Source organism: Hippocampus comes, unplaced genomic scaffold (assembly GCF_001891065.2).
Source record: "Hippocampus comes isolate QL1 unplaced genomic scaffold, H_comes_QL1_v1.1 scaffold293, whole genome shotgun sequence".
In the NCBI taxonomy this organism is placed as follows: Eukaryota; Metazoa; Chordata; class Actinopteri; order Syngnathiformes; family Syngnathidae; genus Hippocampus; species Hippocampus comes.
In genome coordinates, this window is record NW_017806272.1 from 240964 (window position 1) to 261147 (window position 20184).

A 20184-nucleotide genomic window follows, 5' to 3' on the forward strand; every position below is an offset into this window, starting at 1 on the left:
GAGATCGGTCAAAGGAGAATCTGCTGCTTGTGTCAATTGAGAGCCAAATATGACATCGGGGAACCCACTTTGGTTTGTCTGTCACTTGTGGACAGAGCGAGTTCACTGATCCGCGGCAGGAAAGGGTCAAGGTAGATGACTGGCTTCATATCGGCGAATGGCACGGCAAAGCTGAGCCTCTTCTCAGTATCCCAGGCGACAAACTTCTTCATCATGTCCTCCGATGAGACCACTAAGTGACAGAACAGTGACAACAAAACTGACCGCTTGGAGCAATAGCAATATAAACATTTCACCGTGCAAAAAGAAAACAGAATCCATACCAGTGATGAGGTTTCTGTTGAGCTTCCCGCCCAAGCGGCCAAGCAACTTCACCACCCTGAGCCTCACCATGGTCAGAGGGGAATCCTCCTGCATTTACATAGAAAGGACAGATGGATGGTGTGCCATAAATCTACACCAGTGTCATCAAAGTAAAATCTAGACATACATTATATGGGTGGCATAAAAACATTTTTTTTTTCCAATTTCACTGAATATTTAATCTTGCTTGGTAGAGTAAATAAAGATGAATGGGGGAAAAAAGCAACAACACACAAGCACTCAAAAGTTGAGGTCATTCAGATGACTTCTCCATGAGAATGAATCTTTCTAAATAAAGTCCAGACAAAAAAAAAAAAAAAGGAAATTTCTCAGTAACCCCTAAACTTTTACATACACCACTCAAAAAGATTTCGGATAAAATTTTCAGATGAACCTAAAATGCACTATAACCTATACAAGTGCGCTTTATTTGACCTTCTCTTGACCTTTGAATTGGATTTTTTTCTGACTAGGTGTATGCGGCGCTCTACGTTACCACGGCAAGCTGGTTGGATTTCTTCAGAAGTCTTGTCATCACTCGGCTGTATCCGATGTCGGTTCTTGAGGACAAAGAAGACATCACCTCCCACACGCTATCCTCTTTGTCTAGAAGTCAACCAAGAGTCGGTTCATCCGTGTCTCCATCAGCATCAGGTCATTGCTTTCATGTTTCTATGCGGTGACTATTGGAAGGGTTTGCTGTTAAAGGCTTACTGTCATTGCCGCTGGTTTTGAGGTAACCATCCAGGAGAGGGAGGATGAGTTTGTAGCAGGGCTGCATGGTCTCCAGAGGGATGTGACTGGACCAGGTCTCTAAAGCATCTAGAGCCGCATTCGCCAAAGGGACGTGGCTAAGGCCCAACTTCAGAGCTGCCTGCGTGACGAAAATATCAAGCTTTAAAGGTGACGTCATAAATTCCAGCTAGGCTACAAAGAGAAATGTAGGACCCACCTCCAGAGCGGGACAGTACACCTTGATGTCCACCGCGACGATGTTGTGGTGCAGCGAGAGGACAAACGTCAAGCAGGATGCCAGCAGTTCGTCTTTGTACTGCTTCATTCTCACACAGACCTACAGTCAGACACATGTCGCATTTCACTCACAAGTTCCTGGGAAAAGCTTGGTTATTAAAAAAAATAATAATAATAATAAAACAACAACTAAGGTGAAATATCCCCATTCATGTGACTGAAAGAGATTCTACCTCTTTTCCAAACTTTGAGAAGAGGGCAAAACAAGCACTTTGCACCGCGTCACTCTGAGTAGAAGCTGAGCTTCTAAGGCCAACTCCCTGCAAAAGACAAATTGTTTATATTCATTCGTGACTTCAACTTCCATGTCATACCAAAGGAGCAAAACCGATGACATAAACACATTAAAACTCATTCAGTACCAGCCAATTCTGGACCAAGACGTTTAAAAACATCTTTGGGAGTGAATGAGTTAATCACAGATGGATTACCTGGTAATATTTCATTTTCTTGGCAATTTTCATGGTGACCGAGAGCAACTTGTAAAAACCACTGACAAGTGGGTTTCGAATTGACTGCAGGATAAGTTTGCGGCTGAAGGGGTACATCCAAGTCCGGAAATACTCGACATGCTTGTAAAGCAACAGCTCACTACAGAAGCAAAAACAACAGAAAGGTTTCAACTGTTGGCAAGGAAAAGTTGTTTAAAAGGCTTTCTTTCCTTTTTGACGGGGTACAAGTAACTACAGTGCGATGTAACGGTTTCAAAATAAACAAACCTGCAAAAGTCGACTAAATTGATAAAGGCGGTGAAGTCCTTCATCTTATTGGGCAAGAGATGAGCCGTCGGGTCAGAAGAAGGCACGACATGAGACGCATCTTCTGGAGCCTGACGAGGAAAAGGAGACGGGTTGTCACCAAGGAGAGTTTGGCACATTGGTCGCAATTGCCGTGTCCACAAAGTGCAACCACGCACCTCCTCGCCCGGCGTGACCTTTTGCAACGACAAATCTAATTTCTCAATAATCAGAAGAAGCGATTTGACCAGCTCATCGTAGAGAATGCGACTCAAGGGCACAAGAGCCGCATTCTGACTTTCAAAAGCTCCGTCCAAAAATCCGGAATCCTGTGGAAGCAGACAAATGTGAGGGCGGGGGCATGAAAGGAAAAACGTACTGCACAATTCATCATATACCACTATACACTGTATTTTTATTTAGTTTGTTTTGTTTTTTTATACTCATAGATTGATGATTTTTTTTTTTGTTCAAAGGACTTTAAGGCCACAAACACACACACACACACACAAAAACAGTACCTTCAACCGGTCGCAGTCTAGTAGGTCTCTGTATAGGGCAAGATAGTTCTTACTCGATGGAAGTTTCCACCTTCCAACACGAACTTCAGAATCATTTTCAGAAATTTCGGCCTATTTAAAAAAAAAAAAACCCCAAACAAAAACCACAAATTTATAAAGAGGTTAATCAAAACCGAGGACTTCGCTGTTGTAAACAAACAACATATAACTAACCTCAGTGACCATGGGTTTAGAACAAACACGAATCAATCCTTGGTGCACTAAAAAATACAAAAAGAATCAAATGAAATATAATTCCTCAATTTGACACCCGATTACAGATTTGTTACTTTTTAAATGGCTTGGAAACAATCAAAAAGAACCAGATCTTTATATCACTGAAATCACAAATGTGAACAAGTGTTAAAATTGTACTACACTACTTGCTAGTCATTAATCTAACCCCAAACCTTTGTATTTATTTGTGGACTATCCTCGTGACTTCAAAACCTTACACAGCATATGTACACACCTTCATAAAGCCATATTTGACACGATTCTGAAGTCCCTACAAAACATGATTCATTGTAGACATTTTGAACTCAGTTCCGCTTACCCACAGAACTAATGAAACTCCACAGTACAGGTCCTTTCGAGGCCATGGCCACCAGCACTTTAATGATGGCTCTGCAACAAGCGATCTGCATTTTTTCACTGTACTGAGGGAAGCTGTCAATCTGTACCACCAGCAGACGTTCCAGTTGCGGTGTGTACACCTCCGGAACCTGAGGTCAGAGCGGGTGAGAAGTGGTGAAATATAATAGCTTGTGAACTGCGGCTTCAATTTCAATAGTGTGCTGGGAATAGTCCATTTCAGTTTGAGATTTCCTGTAATGATGCAACGTTAAATCCAAGTATTGATGATCTAAAAGAACCGCAGGGGTCCAGAAGCTAGGCAGAGCGGAGTGAACAGAAAAGTACGATGAGTTCCTGAGTTTGTGACCTTGTCTAGGTGAATCAGGACACTGGCGACAGAGTCCAGGAAGCTGGGCAGCTGGTAGAAGCTTTCGTCCTCCCCATCAGACTCAGTCAGGTACATCTGCTTACAGCGTTGAATCAACTCGGTGTACATCAGTTCCACATCTTGCGGGCAGACCTTCTTGCACGGCTTAAAGAGAGACAAAATCAAATTGTACACCCGACAAAATTCCGATTTGAACTTGGGAATGTCACACTGCCTACACTCACTCTTGCCCGAGACACAAACTTACAGCTGCAAACAATCCATATCCTCGTATGGCGATGGAGAGTTCTTTGTGGGTGGACTCCATGGTCTTAATGATGTTGCAGAACTTTTGCATGAAGAACTTCAACTTGCTCTTGTGCTCCTCAACATTTTCCGCCACGAGTAGCGAAACCTGGAAATACGGCGAGCCAAAATCCACACCGCTTGATCACAAAATTCTCTGCGATGGAAAGTTTTGTGAATGAAGACGAGAGTCACCTGCTTCAGGAAGGCTTCAAGTGCATAGTAACTGGTCTTCTTCATTTCATGGTTGATGTGACCACAGAGCTTGGACATGGCATCAAACACCTCCCTGTAGTGGCCTATGAGGCCGCTGCTGAACTGGGGCGCGTGCCGGGCGAACAATCGAAGTCCAGCTGTTGAAGAAATCCAGCTTTCGTGGTAACTAAATTGGAGCGTTTCAAATTCACAATGCCACGAAAAGTGGAAACTCACCAAAAGTGACGGCATACCGACTCATTTCCATCTAGAAGAAAAAAAAAAAAGGACCGACAGTTCAAAACCGTAGACGCACAATCCACAAAGCTTCCGCACTTTTAAACGCAACACATTAAGACGTAAATCTGAGCTGAATACGTTTCACGCGCACGTAAATGTACACATCCTGACACCACTGTGTGTTAAGGGAGGTCCCAAAAGCATTTACCTGTGGACTAATTGCTTTTAGAGCGTATTGAAAAATTTCGTTGGAGGTCTCCGGGTCTGCAGGTCAAAGACAAACACTCCTCATTAATCCGACAGCGACTAAATATAAGCACGATTTGCCTGATGCGAGTTCTACGGCCCGGCTGACCTTCCTCCGTTGCGTTCGTGAAGTTAACCATGAGCGAAGTGATTCCTCTCAAGCAACCAGCAACTACAATGAGTTTGGGCTCCTTTGTTGTCGAAGTCATCTGTAAAAACGACAATAAAACCGCAGCTGTAAACATAAATAAAAGTGGCAGAAAAGTCAGTTGAGTTTGAGGCCGTCACACCTGTTCTTTAAGCTCCCCTCGATAGGCTTTGAAGAGTTTGTCCGAGTAGTTGGCCATCTCACTGGGGTGAACCTCGGCAACAACTCCCAGCAATTCATAGATGATGCCGAGCACTATTGAACAAAAAGAAAAACAACAGATTTTGCTTTAAAAAAAAAAAAACGTTTCCATCATTATTATACCATTCCGTATTATAAATTAAGCCCTTACCTGAATCTGGAAGTTTGTTCTTTTGATAAAGTTCACTGTAAAATTTGGTGAATATTTCACCAATTCTCAATTCCGCTGCCACAGTGGAAGCTTTTGTTGTTAGAAGCACCTTTTGAGTAAAAAGTTGTTCATGATAAGATCACTGGCGACCGCAGAAGTAAAATATTTAGAAATGAAAACATTTTATGAATTTGCTAAGATGTGATGCTTTTCAGGCAGTACAAAAGCTTTATGTCTGGGTGGGGAAAAAGAAAAAAAAAAATCACAAAAGAAACCAACCTTAACAAGCAGCTCCAGCACTGCACTCCTACATTTGGCAGTTTTTTCCTTTGCATACACCATCATACACGTGTCCTGCAGGAAAGGAAATAAATAACTTTGTTCTTGAGCTTTTTGTTTTGCCTTGCTCTCAAGGGCGACTGAGTTTGGAATCAGCGTATTAAATACTGTAAGAATATAATCTGTTGGTCCAAAGGAAACTTACTCTTATGTCAATTGCGTATGTCTTCTCCCACCCTTTGACCCTTGGAGAAAGCTTGTCCAAAAACTTCTCCAAAAAACACAACGTCTTAACCCTGGCTTCCCGGAGCTGGAAAGGGGGTGGGGGGGGGGCATTTCATGACATCACTTCTCAACATGAGACTTTTTTTTTTCAAAGATGTACTCTCGGTTCCCACCTCATCTTGTGGTAAAGACTTCTTGAGGAAGATGAGCAGCCCATAGTCTTTCGAAAACAGCAATGATGTCTGTAAGGCTTTGAGACACAATAAAATGACAACATGTTGAGACACACATTCTGCCTAGCAGGACCAGCATGTTGCTAAGAGTTGGTAATAACTGGAGACCAGCCGGTGTCATTAGCTGCCAGCAGGTCAATAATAGCCTGTTGGTCTTGCTGGGTGGCATTGGCTCAATTGGTAAAGCGGGTTGCACGGTGGCTGCGGGGTCGCGTGTTTGAATCGTCGCTGTTTTGCTTTGCTTTTGCTGCTGCTTTATTTGTTTTTCTCCTGCACGAAAATACAACAAAACCATGCTAGTCTATATTGCTCTGTCTTTTTTTTTTTTTTTTGCAGAATCTCGTGCATTCACTTCTTAACTAGTAGAGCGTTGCTTAACTGTTACAATGTAATTGTCGAACTAGTATACCATTGTTGTACTACTCGTCGATGCTACGAGAGCTAAAAATGGACTCCTCTTGGAAGTCCAAACCCTCGATTCAACTTTCGCGAATTACAATCGTGAACTGCATCACTGAGACTCTACAATGAACACAACTGTGTAGTAGAAGGGATTTCTGCAAGCCTCTCACTATACAACTATTATAAACAGCATACTACCACTGCATCCAATAAAAGCAGTTGCATTCAAAACAAGGCTGCCTACGACGCATTTTGACGAGAGTGCATGATTTTACCCAGTTCATTGTCGCTGGGTGTTAGCATGCACGTCTGCCCCAAGTCTCCCACTAGGTCTTGGCAATTCAGAGACGCACGACCGGTATCGTCGTCTGCGAGTGATTCGTGAAGTTTCAAAAGGAGCCCGTGAATCCCTCCAGCGGCGCTGCTTTGCGGAAGAGACATCGCCGACCTAAGGTAACATTTGCAAACATTACAACTGTCGCTTCGTTACTTTATAATCTGTGTGCAGACAGTCAGTGATCTGAAAGTACTGCACACAATGCATTCAATCTCGTACCCGGAAGATTTCAAAACAGGAAACGCAATCGCGGGTTTTCAAAATAAAGGTTCAAGTGCCTGTACCGGACACACAAAAAATAGAGTATGAACGCTTGTTATATAAGTTATACACACTCCCATTTACACCTGTCGACAATTTCAAGCCCGAGGGTGCACCAGTACCCCCCCCACACCCATGCAGGCTGTTTTAGATGCCTCCCTCCTCCAACACATCTGATTCAAATCATCGGGATCTGGCCCTCGAGAGCCCCTTTCCAGCCTATTTTAAATGTCTCCTTCCTCCAACACGGCTAGTTTAAATAATCAGCTCACCAGCAAACTTTGCAGAAGCCTGACAACGATCCTCATCATATAAATCAGGGGTGCTGGAGGAGGGAGACATCAAAAACAGGCTCTTGGGGGACAGACTTGGGCAACAATGATTGTGAGCCTTCAGCCAGGACCTTGCAAGTATGGTTCTGGAATGTGGAAGAAGGCTGGAGTAACCTGGGGTTGAAAAACATGCAAGAAAATAACATGAAAATCACATTCCTTATGAGCGATGACCACTAATTAGTACATATTGGTTTGACATTGCTAATGATTTCATGTTTCTCTGAATTTACCGGTAATTGGAACATTTTCAGATTTGGGGACCGTTTACATGATGTTCCGTATTAATAAAAATTGACAAAGGCTACATCCTTACCATATTGAATTAAATTGTAATCCCCCTGAATCGAATTGAATCGAATCATTCCACTTGAAAATGTACTGCTCTTGAATCATGTCATACCCCGTGTATCGAGATACGTATAGCGGTCTTTTTATTGGTGAGATTCACACCGCTAGATTACAGATATTTATTTTCAATGCCCATTTTAGAGTATTTCCCCAATGTCATGTGACTTTGAAGCCAGCACATTCTGATCTTTGATGTTACTGGTTTGTCACTTCATAAAGACAAACAGCTCCGGTTGAAAGGTGGGTGCAATGGGGGTTGCGCTTATAAACCAGTTCGCACATTCTCAACCTTTTTTTTTTTCTGTGGCCTAGCCAGGACAGTGTGTTATTGCAATGGATGTGAGTATTTGCCATATTAATATTTAGGTAAAATCACTTCAAGGTAGTGAGGTTAAAGTACTTTGTTTTATGTCACATTTATTGAGATATGTTGTGATTATAGATAGAACAGACTGAAGAAAGTTAACCCATGCATGATTTATACAGAAATATATTTGAATTCGAATTTGCCCTTGCCCATTGATCATGTGTCCAAAAGAATGGAAAGTGCTTGCTGTGAAATGTAATTGATATTTTGTCCCTTTCTCTAGTCTCCCCCATCGAACAATTTATCCATTGAGGGGACACAGACACTGTCAGCCATGACCATCAACTCACAGGCCCTTCAATCGGATTCAAATTCTTCAGAATACTATCCATGGACGTATCAGAATCCCTGTTTCCCGGGATTTCAAGGTAAAAATCATTTGTACTTGTGTCTCCAAACATGGCTGTTCTCTCTTTTTTGATGTTTTGTCCACTTTAAAGAAGGGACATTGGAACTTCCAGTTTATTCAACTTGGACTTCCGAACCGAATGTCATCGTTCCACTTTAAAATGTACCGTCCTTGAATCATATGGCGCGCCATGAATCGAGATACATGTCGGATTTGTTCGCAACAACATTTTTGTTACCATCAACGCAACCGAGGTCTCCAAAAGAGAAATTTCTGATGAAACATCAAACCGGTGTTTGAACATATTTTTCAGGCGCTGCATTCTGCTACCAGAGTGAAGGAGCGCAGGTTGTGCCAATCGCCATGACGACGACGCAACCAGGTAGGGAGATTAAATACACACACACACACACACACACACACACACACACACACACACACACACACACACACACACACACACAAAAGAGACTGGTTTGTCACTTCATAAAGACAAACAGCTCCGGTTGAAAGGTGGGTGCAATGGGGGTTGCGCTTATAAACCAGTTCGCACATTCTCAACCTTTTTTTTTTTCTGTGGCCTAGCCAGGACAGTGTGTTATTGCAATGGATGTGAGTATTTGCCATATTAATATTTAGGTAAAATCACTTCAAGGTAGTGAGGTTAAAGTACTTTGTTTTATGTCACATTTATTGAGATATGTTGTGATTATAGATAGAACAGACTGAAGAAAGTTAACCCATGCATGATTTATACAGAAATATATTTGAATTCGAATTTGCCCTTGCCCATTGATCATGTGTCCAAAAGAATGGAAAGTGCTTGCTGTGAAATGTAATTGATATTTTGTCCCTTTCTCTAGTCTCCCCCATCGAACAATTTATCCATTGAGGGGACACAGACACTGTCAGCCATGACCATCAACTCACAGGCCCTTCAATCGGATTCAAATTCTTCAGAATACTATCCATGGACGTATCAGAATCCCTGTTTCCCGGGATTTCAAGGTAAAAATCATTTGTACTTGTGTCTCCAAACATGGCTGTTCTCTCTTTTTTGATGTTTTGTCCACTTTAAAGAAGGGACATTGGAACTTCCAGTTTATTCAACTTGGACTTCCGAACCGAATGTCATCGTTCCACTTTAAAATGTACCGTCCTTGAATCATATGGCGCGCCATGAATCGAGATACATGTCGGATTTGTTCGCAACAACATTTTTGTTACCATCAACGCAACCGAGGTCTCCAAAAGAGAAATTTCTGATGAAACATCAAACCGGTGTTTGAACATATTTTTCAGGCGCTGCATTCTGCTACCAGAGTGAAGGAGCGCAGGTTGTGCCAATCGCCATGACGACGACGCAACCAGGTAGGGAGATTAAATACACACACACACACACACACACACACACACACACACACACACACAAAAGAACCAGAATGAATAAAATATTGAAGTTGTTTGTATGGCGCATTTTAGTGAGAACAAAAAAATATCAGTCCAGTGTTTCACATGTGCTGTTGAGCAGTGTGACGTTATAAATGAATGATGTCATGTGTCACCTTTAATATATCTTTGCTGGGTCCGCAGGTGACCTGACTGCCCCTCATCTCCAGTACGCCAGCCCCATTTTCACACAGGCCGTGCCACAGGGCGGCGTCCCTCGTAAACAGTCAGAACGCAGCCTGATGAAGAACAGGTAGAGGAAATGTCATTCGCATAAACTTAGCTGATAAATTGGCCACGTTCATGTGAACGGTTATGATAGTTTATATTTGCATTTTTTGTTTGGCCCTCTGCAAGCATTCCAGTTTCTTTTGTGGCCTCTTTGAAAAAAAATAATGCCCCGCCCCACCTAAAAAAAAATACTGTAGTATGGAACAAATTCTGCCTTTAGGAAGAGTATTATAGTTTTATTGTTATTATCCATCCATTTTTTAAAAAAATTCATTTATTACTGTTCAGCGTAAGTTTTATTTCGATATGTTTCAGCTTACACATACGTATGAATTTGCTTCATGGGCTCTCTTCCAGGGAAGCTGCCCGCGAATACAGGCGGAGGAAAAAGGTCTATATTCAAGATCTTGAGAAACGTGCGGAAAAGCTTGAAACTGAAAATATGGCCTTGAAGGAAGAACTGAAAACCTGGAAAATGGGGCAACAGAAATTCCAATAATTTTCCCACAAATGGCTGGAATCCTTTCCGAGTCTGCGTTTGAATTGCACGTTTCTGTTCATCATATGACATTTATTTTTTTATTATTTGGTTACTGGGACACGTTTGTTCATGCAGCCTGCAACGAATATTCTGGGATGTTTAGCTTCTGTGATTTTCTGTCACAAGCTAGCGAAAAATTCAGTCACATCAGATTTCTGGAATTAAAAAAATACCAAAAAAAAAAAAAAAGCCAGAATGCAGGCAATGGGGAATTGTTATAAAACTGTCCAACATCGACTTTTTCAATGTTTGAAATTGTGACATGAATCATGGAGGCAAATCCCAAGTTTTATTTTTATCAAGATGGAGGATTAGTTCAATGATTTTGCAAATATGAGCAAATGAGTATTGTCCAACACTGGTATGGTGGTGGGGGGAAAAAAGTGTTGCTCTGAATACTTGAAACAAAATGTGTGAAAGACTTGCACAGTATTCTCGCAAACAGATACTGTGTTGAGCAGTGTCATGATATGTGAACGGGAGGAGGCGTCACCAACAGATTTTTGCACAGCCCCACATGGGAATGGACCAGAACTGTAAATGCACCACAGGATGGCACTGACAAGACAGTGGTGCAAAGTCAGGAAGTCCAAATACTTTCTCAGCAGTACTTTAGTATTTATTTTTCCGATGACTTTTTCTTTCATTCCAAATATTGTTGAAAACAGACTGCTGTTTTCTCCTCCTTACTTCTGCAAAGTAGGCTTCTTTTTTCATTCACCTCTTCTTACATAATCTCAAGAGTGAGCGGGCAGCAGGTGTGTTACATTTACGTTTTTCTGCTCTCACACACTCAACATTACGGGTCACCGGAAGTTCAATATGACACCCAATGGCAAAGAATTGTTGCTTTGCTCTACATGAGGGATGGAACGTCTGACCCGCACCCACACTCGGGAGTAGCCCTTGATTCATTTTTGAAAACAATATTGACTGTAGCTACACAGCTTTTTGCTGTGTGAACGGCGTTCGCCAGCAGGACCCAGAATGCAGAGGGGACACTCTGGCTTTGCAGGGCTCCTATGACAAAGCAGTGTGAGATTTACGGCCATATACATAGCGTACTTCACTCTTAATATTTCGATGAGTCGGCCTGATAGTTAGGGGATTTTGAATGACATGCGGGACAAACACAGTTGAAGAACATTTGAGTGAGTTGAGTTTTTTGTGAATGTTTACAAAATAAGTTCTTGCACTGCATGTTGCTGTGCAGTTCAGATGTTCTGTGCTATCTTTGGGAATGTTTTCTTGTAAGAGATCCCTTTGCACAGGGGGAAAAATGGTATGTTGTTGTTTTTTGTGGGGGTTTTTTTGCTTCAAAGCCTTTGTAGTTCAGGAATGGTTCCTGTATACATGCAGTGGAGCATTAAAAGATAGCACGATTGTATTCTGTGTATTGGTTCAATAAAACAGACATTTGCACATATTTTGTCCTTATTTAAAATGATATAATTGTCATTCATCTGGTGTGGATGTTTGTGGCACTTTGTGGCCCCCCAGTTGCTTGGTCATTTAAAAAAAAAAAAAAAAAAACTGCTGTGAATCAAAATTCAAGTTGCGAGTGCGCTTTGGAAATTCCACTGGTTGTGTAAAGTGAAAAAAATAGAACAGTTGCCACTGCACTCTCAGTCCTTTATTGGCTTGTAAAAACAGTCAAATGCACAAATACAAAATGAGAACGCTCGCAAAGCAGCAACTTTAGGCTAAAACTCAGATCCACACGCTGACATTAACTGCCATGTTGCTGACGTTACCCACTGCCGAGTAAACCGTTTAAAAGTGGCTGACCAATTAAAAAATAATACATTAAAAAAAATAATTATTCATCAACTGAACTTGAGTGAAATGAAGAAAGCTGAAGCGCTTTCCTGTTTTTCAGGACAAAAAGTCCCACAGCAACTCACATGTAATCATTTGCTTGCAGTACTTTGGCAGAGCCCACCGAAAAACTTTGTCACGTTGGGAAAATCCACCCTGATGAGCAAGTGAAATAGCAGGCGGCTGAGTCACTTCATCCTGCATAGCAGCTGCCATGTGCCGAAGAATCGAGTGGACCTACGTTACTTTCTAAATCCATGTGTGGCCATCTGCTTTGTAGCAAACGCCCTCTTCTGTCAGCGCATGGCGAACAAAGTGAATTACCTAGAACGTATGATGCCGTTGCTGTCATCGGCTGTTTTGAATTATGTTATGTCGGCGCATGGCGAACAAAGTGAATTACCTGGAACGCATGATGCCGTTGCTGTCATCGGCTGTTTTGAATTATTCAGCCTGGCTAACAGTGGGCAACCTACAGTACGAGGCCTGTTTGCCGTTGAGCTGTCATTCATTCATTATCGATGAGAGGGAAAACCTGCGGCATGAAGAGTAACACGCAGATGGATTCTATGTTGTTCATCGACCTGTGGCATAAAAGAGTAACACGCAGATGGATTCTATGTTGTTCATCCTTGATAATATCATACGCTACTACAGGCGTTTACGTTTTGGCAACATCTAGTCAGGCTTGAATGTTTTTGGTCTTGACGCCTCAACCCATCACCCAACATTGAGAAGGGAATGTAATACCCACGTGGGCCTTTCTGACCATTTTTTTTTTCTTCTTGGTGTTTTAGTATATTTTAGAGAGACGGCTGTTGATTAGGAACGTCAATGTTTTCTCTACTCGATGATGACCGTCTTCGTCGATTTCTACGGTTCCAGTAAAAATGAAAAGGAGAAGAGGTTACGACCGCCATCCCAGTTAAGAATACAGTTCCGGTCTTCATCTCTGTATGTTTTCTTCACATTTTGGGACAGTCTGGAGTTCCCGTCGCACCATGCTGCTTCTCGCAGGTCAGCCCTAGTACTACGACAGATTTCTTGTGGGAGAAGACTTGCGATTGTCTGTCGTGATATCTGTCAATCGATCTAACGAATGCTTGAAGGCCTTGAGCTCATTCTGCTCTCTTGTGTTGCAGCACGAGGGCAGCGTATTTCCTTCAAACAATCCTTTCTTTTTATTTCCGCATTATTTTTGCACAATGTGGACCACAGACGATGTGAAAGTAGTGGGAGAGCTGTGTGGGCCTGTGTTCGACGACAAGCGAATGCCACTCTACACTGACAATGACCGTTTTGGAGCTCACTGACATGGACACAAGCAACTTTAGCGGACATTTACATATCTGCAATACTGTACAAAGCGTCTCACGGCGAGTCACTGTAATTGTGTTGTCATACTTTTGAAGAAATTGATATTGTGTGCTGCATTGTGAAGTGCATGTTTTCATCCTTTGCAACCCTTGAAACACAGGCTAAATTCAACAGGACACAAAATAGACGTGTGTGTCATCATTGGAGTGTTTTGACAAAAAACTAAACAAAACAAAAAAAAACAAAAACAAAAAACCACATCTTAAGACATGTTATCAAAACACCTGGGAACTGTTTTGAATTGTGAGATAAACAGGATCACATGCCCCCTAAAACATAAACAAAGCGTTCAAATCGAAAAATTGAAGATGATTCTTGATTTTTGAATATATGAGATGTGTTCCGATCGCATTGGTGTGTCCTGATGTTCTTCCTCAAATCAGTTAAATGTGACCTCATTAAGAGTGACTGTTACATCATTCTTATTGGCTAGCGCCCGAACCATCTCATGTTCAGTGTTCTTTGACAAATCACTCACAGATGTGACTGTGTCATCACCTTCTCAGTAAGGCTAGAAAAACAGTCTTGTAATTAAAAAAAAAAAAAAAATTATAATAATCATTAAAAAAAAAAATCATCCCTGAAATAGACTCCTCCCTTAAAATACAAGTTTGTTTTAACACCTGTTATTATCAAATTCGGGGAGTATAACCATTTGTCTGAGGTCATCTCGTGATATGTAAGCTGAAAGAATTTCTCACACGAAGGCTGAAAGCAGCAGAGAATCTCCTGTGCCTTTAATGGTTGAATTCCTTTTAATAGCAGTTCTTCAATCAAATTGGGCCTCCTAATATTCTCATCCAACAGAGGAGGTCATTATTCTAAAAAAAAAAAAACCTCCATATCACTTGACACACCCTTGACTAAATCATAGCTGAAAAAAATGAATCCATCAATCTATATTCCACTCATACAAAACATTGTGCACATCCCAATTGTCTCTGCTTCATCGACCATGATCGCATGCGTGTCCAAATGTTGCGAGTGTCCATTTGCCTCATCCATTAACTCATTGCGCACACAATGAATGGTATTTGAAATGTAATTGGCGGACTTCAAACACATCAAATGAATTGAGCAGTCTTCTATGGATAGTCACTAAAATAGTCCGTGGATGGTAGATGACATTTTATATGGATCGGCTATAGGTCAATTCCCGCCTTGATGGCGATATATTGAACAAGTCTATCATTTGGCACATGAATAATGCCTTGTTTTTTTTTTTTTTTCCCTCATGTTAGCTTCTCGGGCAACGCTGTCATGAGTACTGGCTGTCACACATGTCATCTTCCTCATCACGCAAACACAAAGGGAGGGAGGTGGTGGTGGTGGGGGGGGGGGCGGCACTGGCTACTGTAAAACGTAGCCACGCAAAATGCAATTAAAAGTAATGAGGGTCTGAAATATTGGCTCTGCAGAGACAAGTTACAAGGTAAACGGCATTGGAGAAAAGCCCGGCGCTATGAAGAACAATGGCATACAAAAGAGGTCTTGTTAGTCGCCGGAGAACACTGCCAGTTTGACCTCATTATTGGGGTTTATAGTGGTCACACCAATGACAAGAATGCACACTCATTTGGCATGCGGCAATGAGACAAACCGCTAGCAACTGTCCTTATGTACTGTTCTCTTCTTGATCCTCCAGAACAATGAATTGTGGTACTGTATATAACAAAAAAGCAAGGTGAGGTACTTTTTGTGTGCTCAGTTGTGTACAATCTTGTGCAGGCTATTTCTGGATTTCTACCCTCTGTGTCGTGTACCGGTTCATCTGAAATGTCTCCATTTTCTAAGACAGCATCTTGACAGAGATATCATGTCTTTCTTTCCTGATTTCAAACATACCAGTGGAGTTATCAGATGAGCCAAAGAAAATAAAATGCATACAAATGGTACATGAGATGACATTAGTGGAGTACTTTTAGAGAAGAACCACAGACATGCGGGTTGAATTGGGCACATCACATTTGGCACACGACCCTGCTTGAAATGTTACATCAGCCTGATGGCATATTTTTTTTTCTTCCCCCTGAGAAAAGTAAAGTACCGTAGAACGTGTAGCGAACAGCAGATGTGCCTTTGTCGGTCAGTACTGCATCTGTGTCTAATTGTCACTTTACTTCTCACATAATTTTGGTATTTATGGAATGCATAATTCAGCGACAACTGTCAGTCTTCTCAGCATTGCCGAATATATTCGATTAATGTTGAGCAACAACAAAGCATTGTGTTGATCTGGCTTTTGTCAGCACACAAAGCACGCTTTATCTTTGTTTCACACATAACAGATTACATGCGAGGGGATATTTACTCCACTGCGTGGCTTCGAAAGTGGTCGTCTGTTGGATGAGGGAGGAACTAAAATGTATGGCATTCATTACATCTGCTCCAAATTAACTTTTGCGTATTGCTGCTAAGTTCCACATCACTAATATTCTCACTAGCCACTCTTTGACATTATTTGCTCGCCCCTCGTCCGTTACCCTCGACAACACCATCTGAAGAAAACACCACCCTGGAGACGGTTCAAAGAAGGCGACGTGAACAAGAAGCAGGGGAGACGAGCCAGTCAAACAAAGGTCAAACGTTTACTTTTCCGCTTCAGTGAAAACTGCCTCAGACAATTTCAAGTGCTTGTCATAAACGAAGTGAGGAGCTCCTCAAATGCCACTTTGCCCTTTACAAATGAGGTGATGAAGTCACAAAGACTGGAGAGGCACTAACACTGGTCATATTGAATGTTTATCCGTGGCTTCACTCTGTTTTTAATGGACAGGATATGCAGACTGTTTACTCGACCATTAGAGCAAACAGGAAATTGAATGCACATTTGCATTGTGGCTTATGTCGTAAGTCAGCACAGGAAAACACTTTACATTACTTTGCATCTGTGCAGCATCCATATCAGAGGAGCATAAGTGAGTTAATGAAAGCAGAAATGGAGACTAGACGTTGTCCATAAGAGTGGATATAAATGTTCTCACAGGCTACCCAAAAGCACTTTGTGGAAACCACAAAATCATCCACTACTTCTATCACTGTGAATTCCCCATCTATATGACAATTAGGAAATTTTTCTCCACAAAAAGAAAAACTCTGGCTTTTTGGTCACAAGAAGAATGCAGAGGAAGTATGTAAAGCTCAAGATGAACAACATCTTTGAACCGGCTGTTGTGAACTTGTCTTCAACATTAAAGCTATTAAAAAAGACATAGTAATTGGGCAGAAGTCAACATATTCATTGTTATAGTTACAGCAATGGAGTGAAAATAATAATAAGCAATCAAAATTGGACGCATGCTTCTTGGCGGGGTCGAATGAATCCACGAGAAGCAAAATACAGTTCTGTACGAAAACATGCTTTTATTTTGAAATCAATCACAAGAAGCTGATGTGGTCACCACCAGCAGCTTGATTCACGTGATTAAGTTTATGACAAGCGCTGGCTGGTTGTGAATGACAGCGGTCGTGTATTCATTTTTGTACGTGCGTGTGCAAGCGGGATGTTCCGAAAGTTTGTTTTTAGCCGTTCGTCGTTTAGCCTGGCGTCCCATTGACGTGCTTCATTCAACACAGACGGCCACAAGTAGGTATGTCTTTTGGTTTGTTTGCTTTAAAAACATTTCAGTGCAAAACGTTTCTTCGCCGCAGCGGAGCTCAAACAAGCGGCCGAGAAAAGTTTGCAATCACGAAAGTCTGGTTCATTCGGCTGCTAAAAAAAAAAAAACAAAAAAACACACGAATCGTGCTCGTGCGTTTGTGGGAAGTTCACTATTCTGTCCGGTTTTAAAAATGAAATAAATAAATAAAAGATCAAGTCACTGCGAGCTGTTCATTGCGGTAATTGGACATTTCGTATTACGACTGTCACCTGCATGATATATTTATGCAGGTGACCCTGCCCTTCTCGGACAGGTGTAATTTTTCTTAAAAGCGGAATATACAGGAAGTAAGATGGTGGTTCCCCGAATGCAAACCGAACTCATTTTATTTAAAGAATAGCCTGATTGCATGCTCAGGTGTCATTTCAAAAATCGTGCGTATCAGATGAACTGGCTCATCTAATAAACTGACAGCTTGTGAAAGCTGTCAGTTTATCAGATGACGACGAAGACGAAGGAAAGCTGTATCAACACGGTTGATTCAATGCGAAGCTTGACAACTCTCACTTCTTGACATAAAATGCAAGTTGGTGTCACATTCTGCATCCCATAGCAAGTTCATCCATCGAGACACTCTGTATACATGATGATATACTGACGCCTGAATTGAGGCGAGATAAGAATTTTGTAGATGCTTGTCAATTTTAATTGTACAGTTCAGATACACACATGCATACATCCACCTATTGTGCAGCACCAACCAATGCATTTCCCTCTTCCTTCCTGTGTAACAGGTAGTGTAAAAATCTACCAAAATAAGTGGTCTGCATAGCTTAGCAGTTAGTTGGACTTTATTTATAGCTTTGGTGTTTTTGTCAAATAAGGGTGGTGTGATGCTGTTCATCACTCCCCTCAAAAAGTTTGGTGGAGGGGGCATCGTGCTCGGGACTGTTTTGCATCCTCAGGGCCTGGACGCGTTGCTATCATTGAAGAACAAAGTACTATAACTCCCACATTCAACAAGATTTTTGGAATGAAGCACCCTCGACTGAATGGCTTCAACAGAACTAAATGCAACTTCTTGAGTGTCCCAATCCGAGTCCTGACCTCAACCCCATTACGATTCCGTGACATGATTTCTCATGAATATTGCTGGACTAAAACAATTTTGTAAAACACAATGATCATTTTCAGTGATTCTCCCGCCTCTGGTGCAGGTCTGATTTGCAACTACAGAAAACATTTCGTTTCGAAACAGCCCAAATGTTCCTGTGGAAATGGCTTAAGTGTGGCCCCTGCTGATTTAGTTTTTCCCCGCTAAGTTCAGAGAGAGAAAGTGCCAGAATGGGTTTGTTACATAAGTCCGTAGTGTGTTACGTCATTGTTTTGGGGGCCCGTTCCATAAAACCGAAGCTTTGGTTTCATGAGGAGGAGGAGGTGGGAAGCTGACGGTCTATTGGAAGCAGATGCTCTTCTTTTGGGAGACCACAAGGGTGAGCAAAGCCCACCTGCAAATTTACATGGACAATGTTATCGTTTTTTTTTTTTTTTTTTTTTGGTGGGGACACATTCTATTTTCTCCATATGTGTCACTTTAAAGAACTTCCCACCCTGCCGTAAGCTACTATACATACCGTATGTAATTAAAGCCTCAGTGATATGACAAATAAAACAAATATTTATGCGCTGTCGGTATGTCACTTCTTTATGCAAATAAACGAGCACGAATATAGCCGAAAGAAACAACACACACATCGGCATTTAGAGTAGATGATTTTCATTGTTATTCATTTATTAATTTATTCGCTGGTGGCAGACGCCAAACGAGGTCTGGAATATGCAGATGCAGGTTTGTTTTAACATTTCGACGCACTAGAGGAGAGTTGCTGAGGTCATGGCCTAAATCTGATTCGATACAGATTTAAAGCTGTATAGAGCTAAGAAACACAGCTACACTAATTTTGCCTTAAATGGGCTGGTGAAAAATGAGGTGAATCAGCAACAGACTGTAGACTTGGTTTAATATATTACCCAGTGGATGCTACATTAACACCACTTTAATATCCAAAAAGATTCAAAACATAGTCCTGTATATCAAGTTATTGAAAAATAGACACTTAGGCTTCATTTTGTCCCAGTCAGAGAGATAATTTCACAATTTGATTATTGGAGTGGATGTTGTTGTTGGTTCTCAGTACAGCGCAATAGTTGCCGCGAAGCTTGTGGCCGGTCGTGATGCTCGTATGTTGCAATTACATTTTACCCGATGCTTCTGTCAGTTGACATAGGTGGAGTCACTTGCTAGATCTCTCTAATTGTTAGTGTTGGTCTCCTAGAGCAACTGGATCCAGCTGCCCAACAGTTTTCTGCTGCTTGCCCCTTCCACTCCTCATTTGCAAGTTTCTCGCTGTGAGCTGGGGAGAGGTCAGTACACAAACACCCCCTCCCCTATGAAGAGCCGACATTCTTGTCCGCATAGATACCTGCGGCTCATGCTGTTCACATGATTATCTAGCACAAGATCTTCTGACGGCCCTGTTCCGTAGATGCTTGTGTTGTTGCCTTGATGTTGGAAATTGGAGACCTAAACAGCTGCTGCGCTGACACAATAGTCAATGTTGCCAAGCGCACGAACGCACGCATGCTTACGTGTGGTTAAACTGAGACAGTGAGCAGTAGAGAGCTGCAGCGGGGACTTGGATCAATTTTCTTTCAGTGCTTTTCATGCGCTGGGTTGGAGTGGACCTCGTTCAAAGCAACAACTACTAATGGACATTTGATGTCATGTGATCAGGCAATACATTCTAAATCCGGATAAGTGAGATCTTCCCACTAAAAATTAAAAAAAATAATTAATCTGCATATAATGCCTGTTACAGTATTTTTGGTTGACTTTTTTTTCCCCCCT

The 20184-nt window shown here is 41.7% G+C and overlaps 2 protein-coding genes across 6 annotated transcripts in view; one reads left to right on the forward strand and one right to left on the reverse strand.

Annotated features, from left to right (window-relative positions):
* prkdc (protein kinase, DNA-activated, catalytic subunit) overlaps positions 1 to 6827 on the reverse strand; it is a 27558-nt gene extending 20731 nt beyond the window's left edge. Inside the window, 24 exon segments of the mRNA XM_019857475.1 lie at positions 69 to 232; positions 324 to 411; positions 860 to 969; positions 1078 to 1237; positions 1316 to 1435; positions 1569 to 1655; positions 1827 to 1986; positions 2115 to 2224; positions 2312 to 2461; positions 2654 to 2764; positions 2867 to 2913; positions 3249 to 3417; positions 3636 to 3800; positions 3904 to 4050; positions 4137 to 4294; positions 4374 to 4404; positions 4585 to 4640; positions 4732 to 4831; positions 4913 to 5025; positions 5123 to 5231; positions 5402 to 5476; positions 5607 to 5711; positions 5800 to 5876; positions 6537 to 6827. Of these exon segments, the coding sequence (XP_019713034.1) occupies positions 69 to 232; positions 324 to 411; positions 860 to 969; positions 1078 to 1237; positions 1316 to 1435; positions 1569 to 1655; positions 1827 to 1986; positions 2115 to 2224; positions 2312 to 2461; positions 2654 to 2764; positions 2867 to 2913; positions 3249 to 3417; positions 3636 to 3800; positions 3904 to 4050; positions 4137 to 4294; positions 4374 to 4404; positions 4585 to 4640; positions 4732 to 4831; positions 4913 to 5025; positions 5123 to 5231; positions 5402 to 5476; positions 5607 to 5711; positions 5800 to 5876; positions 6537 to 6702 (2778 nt within the window). The 5' untranslated portion in view covers positions 6703 to 6827.
* On the forward strand, positions 1190 to 11889 carry LOC109507817 (cyclic AMP-dependent transcription factor ATF-1-like). Of its 5 annotated transcripts, none has more exons than XM_019857490.1 (5): positions 1190 to 1263; positions 8131 to 8277; positions 8572 to 8640; positions 9852 to 9960; positions 10296 to 11889. In XM_019857490.1, the coding sequence occupies exons 2-5, from the start codon at positions 8184 to 8186 to the stop codon at positions 10435 to 10437; spliced, it is 414 nt and encodes a 137-aa protein (XP_019713049.1). In that variant the 5' UTR covers positions 1190 to 1263; positions 8131 to 8183; the 3' UTR covers positions 10438 to 11889. The 5 variants fall into 5 exon arrangements, with proteins under 5 accessions (XP_019713049.1, XP_019713048.1, XP_019713051.1 ...); XM_019857489.1 differs by lacking the exon at positions 1190 to 1263 and adding an exon at positions 6625 to 6714 and having other exon boundaries at positions 8133 to 8277; XM_019857492.1 differs by lacking the exon at positions 1190 to 1263 and adding an exon at positions 7062 to 7269 and having other exon boundaries at positions 8133 to 8277.
* The last annotated feature ends 8295 nt before the right edge of the window (positions 11890 to 20184 follow it).